At 35.5% G+C, this 11,798-nt stretch overlaps 1 protein-coding gene across 2 annotated transcripts in view; it reads right to left on the reverse strand.

The window, feature by feature from the left end:
- CCDC18 (coiled-coil domain containing 18) overlaps nt 1-11,798 on the reverse strand; it is a 113,436-nt gene that overhangs the window by 19,489 nt on the left and 82,149 nt on the right. For both annotated transcript variants that reach the window (XM_073896287.1, XM_025872214.2), the window contains exons 26-27: nt 8,238-8,375; nt 5,460-5,660 (exon numbers count right to left, since the gene is read on the reverse strand). In XM_073896287.1, coding sequence (XP_073752388.1) covers nt 5,460-5,660; nt 8,238-8,375 — 339 coding nt within the window. The remainder of the gene's footprint in view (nt 1-5,459; nt 5,661-8,237; nt 8,376-11,798) is intronic.

An 11,798-nucleotide genomic window follows, 5' to 3' on the forward strand; every position in this document is an offset into this window, starting at 1 on the left:
CATTCTTCTCAAACATACAAGGAACATTCTCCAAGGTAAACCATGTGTTAGGCCAAAAACCAAGTCTTAATAAATTTTAGAAGACTGAAATATTAATACATTCCAACCACAATGGTATAAAACTAGAAATAAATTACAAGAAAATTGACAATTCACAAATACGTGGGGATTTAAAAATATGCTAATGAACAGCCAATAGGCTAAAGTAATTAAAAAAAATTACCTCAAGACAAATGAGAATGGAAATACAAAATGCCAAAAATTATGAGATATAGCAAAAACATTTTTAAGAAGGAAGTTCATAGTGACAGACATCTACATTAGAAAACAAGAAAGATCGCAAAAAACCTAACTTCACACTTTAAGGACCTAAAAAAAGAACAACAAACTAAGCCCAAAGTTAGAAGAAGGGGAAATAACAAAGATCAGAGCAGAAATAGAGACTAAAAAGACAACAGAAAAGATCAATGAAACTAGGTGGGTTTCATTGGGTGGCTCAGTCATTAAGCATCTGCCTTTGGCTCAGGTCATGATCCCAGGGTCCTGAGATCCAGCCCTGCATCGGGCTCCCTGCTCAGCATTGAGTCGTCTTCTCCCTCTCCCTTTGCTTATGTGATCTCTTTCTCTCTTTCAAATAAATAAATAAAATCTTAAAAAAAAAAATCATTTAACTAAGTTTTGCTTACCTAATTAAAACACACCAGGACTTGTCTAGTTTTGTCATTTGGGTGGGGAGGTTGTTGGTGGTGATAAAATTTTCCTTTCAGAGATCTTGCAAATGAACTTGCATTTATGACTGTAGATATGAATATGGATTCTGATATGGCTGCTTTTAAATTGTCCAATTTAAAAATCTGAAAGGTTAAGGCTTCAGGAAAAACTTCAATTTAGCTTTAAGTGATTTATTTCTTAAGTTGCTGAAAATGATAGCATCCCGGAAACACGGGCTTATCCATGGTTATAAATGCTGTTTTTGTTTTGGTGAATGTTAAAAAACAAAAACCATTTATATATGTATTTTAAGTATACACACAAAAACCCCCTAAATGAACAAAAAATCCAGAATGGTCCTTAGGCATATAGGTGTTAAACACAAATTCCGACTGAGTAACGACTATGAAGATTTCCAACATTTAGAAAAGGTGTTCTCTAATGCAGGGGGATAATATACCATGGTCTCAAATATTTTTTTTCTGATAAAGGAAGCAACTACAGAAAGTTTTTATTTGTTCAAAGTAACCAGTGCTATAGATGCAAAAAAACCCCAACAACTCCCCCAATACTACTTCAAAACAAACATATCGAACTTGATTTTCATTAGAATGTTATTTCTTCACACTAATAAATCAAAAAACAGACCTGGATTTTATATATATATATATATATATATATATAAACATATATATATATATATAAATATATATAAAAAGCAATGCAAACAATTATTGAGCTTCATCTTCTGGACAAGAATGCCAAGTTAGTCTCTCTTCATAAAAAGCAATTACAATCTGAGGACACTTCGTATTTGCCTCTTTTGCCAGCACCAAGTCTGCCTCATCTGAATCTTTCCACTTCATGAGAAACATTAATTCTCCACCGCTGTCCGTGGCACCAATTATTCGTTCAGGATCAAGACCTCTGGCAAAGCCTCTTGGTTTATCAGCAGCATCTCTTTTCTTCTTTGATTTGCTATCATCAGATTCACTGTCAGATAAAGATTTTCTTTTTGTACCATCTTTTTCTTTAATGGACACTTAAAGGTTCCTTCTAGTGAACCATTCCTTTTCAAGAAGTTGAAATCTCTGTGCTGTATTGACTAAAAGGTCATGATTCATGGAATGTCTAAGACTTTGTTCATGGAAACCTAATCATAATCAGATGGTTAGAGATGTTGGCAATTTAGCACCTGTTGGAATAAATGGGTGGACAGACTTTCATAATCCAAATTCTTAAACTGCATGTATTTTCTTTACCCCAACTCGTTCCTGACATGTAGGCTCAGTCTTCTCAGTATTTGAGTTACTGGTTCAGCAGAAACCAGGAAAAACAGTAACTGTAGTCAGAATGTTATCCAACTGTATATTGTTTACTTTATTGTAAATACTGATAAACAGTGGTCAATAAATAGTTTTATATTAAAAAAAATCAATGAAACTGAGAAGGGGGCTTTTAAAAAGCTAAACAAAATACATAAATATTTAGCTAGATTTACCAAAGGAAAAAAGGGCCCAAATAAATAAAATCAGAAATGGAGGAGAAGACATTTCAACTACTACCAAAGAAATACAAAGAATCATTACAGACTGATACAAAGACATATGACAACAAAGTGGACTAGAAGAAACAGATAAATTCCTAGAAACATAAAATGTACCAAGACAATCATGAAAAAATAGAGTATCTGAACAAACCAATTAATAGTAAGGAAATTGGATCAGTAATCAAAAACTTCCAAAGAGGGGCACCTGGGTGGCTCAGTTGGTAAAGTGACTGCCTTCAGCTCAGGTCATGATCCTGGAGTCCCAGGATTGAGTCCTGCATCGGGCTCCCTACTCCGCAGGGAGTCTGCTTCTCCCTCTGACCCTCTTCCCTCTCACGCTCTCTATCTCTCATTCTCTCTCTCTCAAATAAATAAATAAAATCTTAAAAAAAAAAAAAAAACTTCCAAAGAAACAAAAGTCCAGGACCAGATGACTTCATTACGAATTCTACCAAACATTTAAGGAAGAATTAATATCAACCCTTCTCAAACTCTTCCAAAAAAACAGAGGAGAAGGGAACCCTTCCAAACTCATTTTATGAGGCCAGGGTCACCCTGATACCAAACTAGACAGGGAAGCCACAAGAAAAGTAAAGGCCAGTATCCTTGATGAATACAGATGCAAAATTCCTCAACAAAATAGCAGAAAAGCTGAATTCAATAATACATTAAAAGGATCATATACCATGATGAAGTAGGATTAATTCCATAGATGTAAGGATGGTAGGTTCACTATCTGCAAAAAAAATCAGTGTGACATACCACATTAACAAAATGAAGGATAAAAATCTTATGATCATCTCAATAGATGCAGAAAAAACATTTGAAAAAAATCAACATCCTGTAAGACCAGGAACACTCTTGCCACTTTTATTCAACATAGTACTGGAAGTCCTACCCAGAGCAATTAGTCAAGAAAAAGAAATAAAAGGGGCACCTGAGTTGCTTAGTCGGTTAAGCATCTGACTCTTGATTTCGGCTCAGGTTATGATCTCAGGGTTGTGAGACTGAGCCCTGTGTCAGGCTCCCCACTGGGCATGGAGCCTGCTTAGGATTCTCTCTCTCTTTCCTTCTGCTCCTCCCACTCCCTTCTCTCTCCCTCTGAAAGAAAGAAAGAAAGAAAGAGAGAAAGAAAGAAAGAAAGAAAGAAAGAGAGAAAGAAAGAAAGAAAGAAGAAAAGAAAAAGAAAAAAAGAGTATCCAAATTGGAAAGAAGCTGTCTGTATTTGCAGATAACACATTATATATAGAAAACACTAAAAACTCCATTAAAAATCGTTAGAATAAATTTAGTAAATTTGAATTTAGTAAAGTTGTAGGATACAAAATCAATATACTACCCAAAGCAATCTACAGATTCATTCAATCCCCATCCAAATTCCAATGGCATTTTTCAAAGAAATAGAACAATCCTAAAAATCTATATGGAACTAGAAAAGACCCCGAATATCTAAAGTAATCTTAAGAAAAAAGAAGATGAAGGCATCACACTTCTTCATTTCAATCCATTTTACAAAGCTATAGTAATAAAAACAGTATGGGACTGGTATAGAAATGTATACATAGATCAATGGAACAGAACAGATAGTCCAGGAATAAGCCCATGCATATAGAGCAAGTTAATTTATGACAAAGGAGCCAAGAATACACAATGGGAAAAGGATAGTATCTATATAAATGGTGCTGGGAAAACTGGACAGTCAGATGCAAAAGAATGAAACTGCATCACTATCTTACACCATATACAAAATTCAACTCCAAACGGATGAAACACTTAAATTTAAGATCTGAAACCATAAATCTCCTAGAAGAAAAAATAGGGGTTAAGCTACTTGACATCAAGCTTGGCAATAATTTTTTGGATTTGACACAAAAGCTAGGGCAATGAAAGCAAATATAAACAAATGGGACTATATTCAACTAAAAAGCTTCTACACAGCAGTGCAAACTATCAATAATAAAATGAAAAGGCAACCTACAGAATGGGAGAAAATATTTGCAAATCATATATTCGATAAAGGGTGAATATCTGAAATATATAAAGAATTCATACAACTCAAAACCCAAACAATCCAATTAAAAATCAGCAGAGGAACTGAACAGATATTTTTCCAAAGAAGACATACAAATGGGCAACAGGGACAGGAAAAGGTGCTCAACATCACTCATCATCAGGGAAATGCAAATCAAAACCACAATGAGATATTACCTCACACCTGTGAGAATGGCTATTATCAAAAAAAAACCCACAAAAAAACAAAACAAAAAACAAAAACCACCAAAAACCCAAAGATAACAAGTGTTGGTGTGGGTGTGGATACAAGGGAACCTCTGTGCACTGTTGGTGGGAATGTAAGTTGGGACAGCCACTGTGGAAAACAGTATGGAGATTCTGCAAAAAATTAAAATTAGAACTACCATATGATCCTGCAACACCAGTTTTGGGTATATACACAAAGGGAATTAATACAGGATATCAAAGAGATATATGTATTTAATTATTTAAATTATTCCCAAGTTCATTCCTGGCAGCATTATAGCCAAAATAAGCAAACAACCAAAGTGTTCATCAGGAGATGAATGGATAAAGATGTGGTGTGTACATACACACAATGGAATATTATTCAGCCATGAGAAAGGACATCTTGCTATTTGTGACAACATGGATGGACCTTGAGGGCATTATGCTAAATTAAATAAAAGAAAGACAAATAGTTCATGGTATCATTTATATGTGGAGTCTTAAAAAGAAAAGAGAATCAAACTCAGAAACAGCAGATAGAAAAGGGGTTGCTAGGCAGTGGGGGAAATAGTGAGAGGTTTGTACAACCTTTTAGCTAGAAGATGAATAAGGTCTGAGGATCTAATGTATAACATGTTGACTACAGTTGGTAATATAGGTATTGTATAACTGAAATTTGCTGAGAGAGAACTTAAATGTTCTTACCAAAAAAAACAGAAATAAATTAAAAAATTTTTAAGTTTGTGTTTGAACATTTATAAATTATTTCTCCTACGGTAATATGATATATAATCATACTTATAATTCCTACATCCAGTGTCTTCTAAATAAAATGCTTTTTATTCAAACTGGTCGACATTTGGTCATATTTTCCTTTATGAACTATAAGGATGGGGAAAAAAGTCATAAGTGTACTTTTTCATTGATGTGTTTTATGTACTTTTATATGTTTACTTACTTTAATAAGTAATGCTTCATTTGTAGCTTCAATTACTTCATTCCTATCTTGGACTTGTTGATGCAAATTGCTTACGGTGTCCTGAGCTTCTTCTAATTCCAGTTTTGCCTTCTCTAACTGTTCATTTAGTTGTTGAACAGAAGTCTTTTGAGAGTCAGCAGAAATCTTCCACTTCGCATGGTTCTCTTGATGTGAAATCATCTACACAGCCCCAGAATTGTAAAAGAAAAGAAAAAAATAGGGTGGAGTTGGTTTCAAAAACATTCTAATACTTTTCACTTCCATTTATACTGAAGTAAATTCTGTTTTTAGGTATAAACATCTGATTTCTCAACAAATAACCTATTAGAGGAAAAAAAGGAGAAGAAGAAACCTATGGTCTTAAATTACATAAGAACAGTTAACCAAATACAATGGGCTGTTTTTTGATCCTGATTTGAACCACTTAACTAGACAGACATTTTTGTGATAATTGGGAAAATGTGAACAAATGATGGGTAATTGATAAAATTAAGGAATTACTGTCAATTTTTAATTGTAATAATAGTATTGTGGTTATGTTTTTAAAAAACAGCTCTTTTAGAGATACTTATTGAAATGTTTACTGATGAAATAATGATGTGTGGGATTTGCTTCAAAATAGAATGAGATATGTGGGGGAAGGGAAGTGAGTGAGGTTAAAGATATGGTGGACTGGCCAGGTTTTATGCCTTGTGTCCTGGTGTAGTTATGAACAGCACCCTTTTTCATTCTCAAAAGTATTTATTCCCTTTTAAAAAGAAATGGTCAACATACTTATAGATGAAATCACACTGGCCACAAACTGATAATTACTAAAGTTGAATAATAAATATAGGAGGATTTATACCTTTCAAAATTTTCCATAATAAAAACTTTTTTTCTTTTTTAAGATTTTATTTATTTATTTGACAGAGAGAGACACAGTGAGAGAAGGAGAAGCAGGCTTCCCGCAGAGCAGGGAGCCCAATGTGGGGCCCGATCCCAGGACCCTGATATCATGACCTGAGCCAAAGGCAGAGGCTTAGCGACTGAGCCACCCAGGCGCCCCATAATAAAAACTTTAAAAAAATCTATTTCTTAGCAAAAATATTGGGGGAGGTGCCTGGGTGGCTCAGTGGGTTGGGTGTCTGCCTTTGGCTCAGATCATGATCCTAGGGTCCTGGGATCAAGTCCTGGCTTTCGGTTCACTGCTCAGCGTGGAGTCTGCTTCTCCCTCTCCCTCTGCCTGCCACTCCCCCTGCTTGTGTTCTCTTTCTCTCTCTCGTAAAAATAAGTAAAATCTTTAAAAAATATCAGGGCTTTTCCAATTATTATTATTTGACTTTTCTGACAATTCTGAAACCTGTTAATTTTTAAATGCTGTTAAAAATTATTGATTCTTTTTACTAACTTTGTTACTTTAATGACTTATTTCTTCATTTTTGTATTCAAACAACATACATGCTTTAAAAATAAATCTTTGTCAAGTACCAAAGAGGATAAAAACATATTACAAATTTTTATATCTTACATATAAAACAGTACCAAATATTAAACAACAGTAAAACCTATTTTTACAATTCATTTTATGTACTACCTGCTTATAATTTCAGAGGGCTTACAAAACTTAAAGTAAAAAATTAGATAATAAGAAATAAAAGTAGAACAGAGACCACATATTAAAAGTGCAAAGAATACTTGCTGGTAAATACTTGAGCTGGACTAGTTATTACTGATGGTCACTTGGGTTGAGTAGCTAATATTTATTTATTAAATAATTATGCTGAATCCAACAGCATTCCATTTGTCTTTAAAGACCAAGGATTTAAATCTCTTAACCTACTAACTGGATTCAGCTTGCAAATACGTTTTGTTTGGCAGACACAATGTTTTCAAAGAGATCAGAACCTAAACACACTTAAAAAAGACATGGTGACTACAAGCCCTACCAATCCCTCACAAAGATAGTCCCAAACTCCTTTGAAAGGAGTTTAATATAAATATAGTTGTAATTCTTGTCATATAGAAAAACGTTTTATTAGAAGTCCATAAGTAATTTAAGTCTAATACATACATTTTAGATATCTTTAGATGTAATTTTTAAAAAGACAAGAAATGCAGCCACACTGGGAAATGTGAACCATGAGAATATCATTGACACTGATGAGGAGACTAAACTAAACGCCTTTGTAACAAGAAAAAAAAAGACAAGAAATGCTATTCTAATAACTCTGTTCTATAACGGCTCAGGACATACAAGTAGATAAAAAGTATCAGGTTCTAATTTTGCCTACCTTACTATCAGAACAAATGTAAATTGCAAAACATTATAAATTCATATCACATGAAACTGCTTATGTTGTTTACAAAATATCTCCAGTTAGTTTTGGCAAGCGCTATTTAATAACTGATGATGATGATGATGAGCCAGCCCCTGGTCTAAGAACTTTAACTATATTCATTTAATCCATTTAATTCATTTAATATACTTCTATGAGGTACATATGATTATTATTGCCCATTTTAGACAGAGATGTTAATTGCTCAAGGTCACAAAAGTGCTAAGTGGTAAGCTGAGATTTGGAACCAGACTGCCTGCCTCAAGAATTTAAGCTCTTAACTCCACAGAGTATTAGCTCACTGGATATGAAGTGAAAGTTATATTAAGCTACCAGAAATGAAGACCACAATGAGTTATTCTCTAATGAACATTTAGAAGCTAGACTTATACTTTTGTTCAGATAGTTCACTTTAGCAGGAAGTTACATTTTTCTTTACCTCCAGATGATAAGCTTCTTTGAGAGATTCTACTTCTGCTGACAATTTCTTGATTTCTGCTTGCATTCTTGCTTCTAAATGAGCTTCACGTACTTGAGAAGCCCCCAGTTCTTCAGCTAAATGGTGTCCATGAGCTTCCTTAAAAATGACATATTAAGGAAAAGTTGTTTGGTTATTATAGCTAAACTAATTACGTCCATTTATGGAAGTATTTTCATCTTTTTTTAAATTTATTTGACAGAGAGTGAGCACAAGCAGGGGGAGCGGTAGGCAGAGGGAGAGAGAGAGAAGCAGGCTCCCCGCTGAGCCAGGAGCCGGATGTGGGGCTTGATCCCAGGACCCTGGGACCATGACCTGAGCCGAAGGCAGCCGGTTAACTGACTGAGCCACCCAAGCGCCCCTGTATTTTAATGTTTTATAATACTATGTAAGTGCTCATATACAAAGTTAACTTATTAAATGGTATACTTCAAAATCTAGACGTTTAAGAGACTACAAATGGGACTGTATTAGTATATTGTTTATCATAATATAATACTTCACTAACCAATGCATTCTGTAAAACAAATAACCACAGCATGTTGAACTTTGGCAGGTAAGTCTACTCTAAGGTTTGCCTGTGCATTTTGTTCACCAGATGCACTGTTTGCTTATCAAGAGTCAGTTGTGGAGCGCCTGGGTGGCTCAGTCAGTTAAGCATCTGCCTTCGGCTCAGGTTATGATCCCAGGGTCCTGGGATTGAGCTCTGTGTTGCCAGGCTCCCTGCTCAGAAGGGAGTCTGCTTTCCCCTCTGCCCTTCTCCCCACTGGTGAGTGCGTGCATGCTCTCAAATAAATAAATAAAATCTTTAAAAAAAAGAGTCAGACACAATGGAATATTATGCAGCCATCAAAAGGAATGAGGTCTTGCCATTTGCAATGACGTGGATGGAACTGGAGGGTCTTATGCTTAGTGAAATAAGTCAATCAGAGAAAGACATGTATCATATGACCTCACTGATATGAGGAATTCTTAATCTCAGAAAACAAACTGAGGGTTACTGGAGTGGCTGGGGTGGGAGGGATGGGGTGGCTGGGTGATAGACATTGGGGAGGGTATGTGCTACGGTGAGCACTGTGAATTGTGCAAGACTGTTGAATCACAGATCTGTACTTCTGAAACAAATAACGCAACATATTTTAAGAAAAAAGAAAAAGAAGAAGATAACAGGAGAGGAAGAATGAATGGGAGTAAGTCAGAGGTGGAGACGAACCATGAGAGATGATGGACTCTGAAAAACAAACTGAGGGTTCTAGAGGGGAGGAGGGTAGGGGGATGGGTTAGCCTGGTGATGGGTATTAAAGAGGGCACATTCTGCATGGAGCACTGGGTGTTATGAACAATGAATCATGGAACACTACATCAAAAACTAATGATGTAATATATGGTGATTAACATAACAATAAAAAATAAAAAAAAAATAAAAAAAGAGTCAGTTGTGTATTTATCCAAACCTATTTATGCTAGTGGTGCTTGTGATTCTAATTATGCAATTCTAATATACATTATGTATGAACATTGAGGAAATATACATGCAAAAAGAAAGTTTTTATATGAAAAGAAAGTTATATGCTTTGAGACAACTTAATGAATGATTCATAAACATTTTTTACCCAATTAGAAACAGCCAAATAGTTGTAAAATATTGTGGGAAATCCCATGTAAAATATAAGAGATGTTAAATTCTAATTGATTTACAAATGTCTTTTAATTCTTCTTCTACTTTAAAGAAACCAAAATTGGAAACAATAGTTGAGGGAATAGGAGTATGGTTAATGCAAAAAGATTAGGTGAAATTCTAATCAAAGACCCTGCCCACACACACAAAAAGCAAGATTTGGTCCTAAATTAAAAGATTTACACATGAATCTATATTTAGAGTTTTGAGTTGAAATATTTTATTTTAAACAACTATCATTTTAACAAATCAGAACAACAGTGAGATACTACCTCAAAATGGCCAAAGATAACACAAGAAACAAGGATGCAGAGAAAGGTGTTAGTAAGGATGCAGAGAAAGGGGAACCCTCTTACACTGTTGGTGGGAATGCACGCTGGTGCAGCCACTCTGGAAAACAGTATGGAGGTTCCTCAAAAAGTTGAAAATAGAGCTACCCTGTGACCCAGCAATTGCACTATTTACCCCAAAGATACAAACGTAGTGATCCGAAGGGGCACCTGCACCCCAGTGTTTATAGCAGCAATGTCCACAATTGCCAAACTATGGAAAGAGCCCAGATGTCCATCAACAGATGAATGGGTAAAGAAAATGTGGTTATTTATATACAATGGAATACTACTTGGCCATCAAAAAAAATGAAATCTTGCCATTTGCAACGATGTGGATGGAACTAGAGGGTATTATGCTAACTAAGCGAAATAAGTCAATCAGAGAAAGACAGTTCTCATATGGTCTCACTGATATGTGGAATTTAAGAAACAAAATAGGATCATAGGGGAAGAGAGGGTAAAATAAAACAAGATGAAACCCGAGAGGGAGACAAACTGTAAGAGACTCTTAATCATAGGAAAGAGAGGGTTGCTGGAGGGGAGGGAGGTGGGAGGATGGGGTAACTGGGTGATAGACATTAAGGGCACATGATATAATAAGCACTGGGTATTATATAAGACTGATGAATCACTAACCTCTACCTCTGAAACCAGTAATACATTATATGTTAATTAATTGAATTTAAATTAAAAAATGGAGAAAAAAGTAACTTTATTTTCTTTTTCAAGTTTCATTTAAATTCAAGCTAGTTTCAGATGTAGAATTTAGTGATTCAGCACTTACACACAACACCCAGTGCTCATCACAAGTGCCCTACTTAATCCCCATGACCTGTTTAACCCATCCTCCCATCTACCTCCCCTCTGGTAACCATCAGTTCTCTGCAGTTAAGTTGTCTGTTAATTGGTTTTCCTCTCTTCCCCCCAACCCATGTTCATTTATTTTGTTTCTTAAATTATACATGAGTGAAATCATATGGTATTTGTTTTTCTCTGACTTATTTCACTTAGCATAATTCTCTCTAGCTCTAGCCATGTCATTGCAAATGGCAAGATTTCATTCTTTTTTTTTTCATTTTTTAATTGTTATGCTAATCACCATACATTACCTCCTTAGTTTTTGATGTAGTGTTCCATGGGTCATTGTTTGTGCATAACACCCAGGGCTCCACGCAGAACGTGCCCTCTTTAATACCCATCACCAGGCTAACCCATCCCCCCACCCCCCTCCCCTCTAGAACCCTCAGTTTGTTTTTCAGAGTCCATCGTCTCTCATGGTTCGTCTCCCCCTCCGACTTACTCCCCTTCATTCTTCCCCTCCTATCTTTTTTTTCCTTAACATATATTGCATTGTTTCAGAAGTACAGAGCTGTGATTCAACAGTCTTGCACAATTCACAGCGCTCACCATAGCACATACCCTCCCCAATGTCTATCACCCAGCCACCCCATCCCTCCCACCCCCCACCACTCCAGCAACCCTCAGTTTGTTTCCTGAGATTAAGAATTCCTC

The sequence above is a fragment of the Callorhinus ursinus genome, unplaced genomic scaffold (genome assembly GCF_003265705.2).
Source record: "Callorhinus ursinus isolate GAN/ISIS: 27379988/994484 unplaced genomic scaffold, GSC_fseal_2.0 scaffold9, whole genome shotgun sequence".
Lineage (NCBI taxonomy): Eukaryota > Metazoa > Chordata > Mammalia > Carnivora > Otariidae > Callorhinus > Callorhinus ursinus.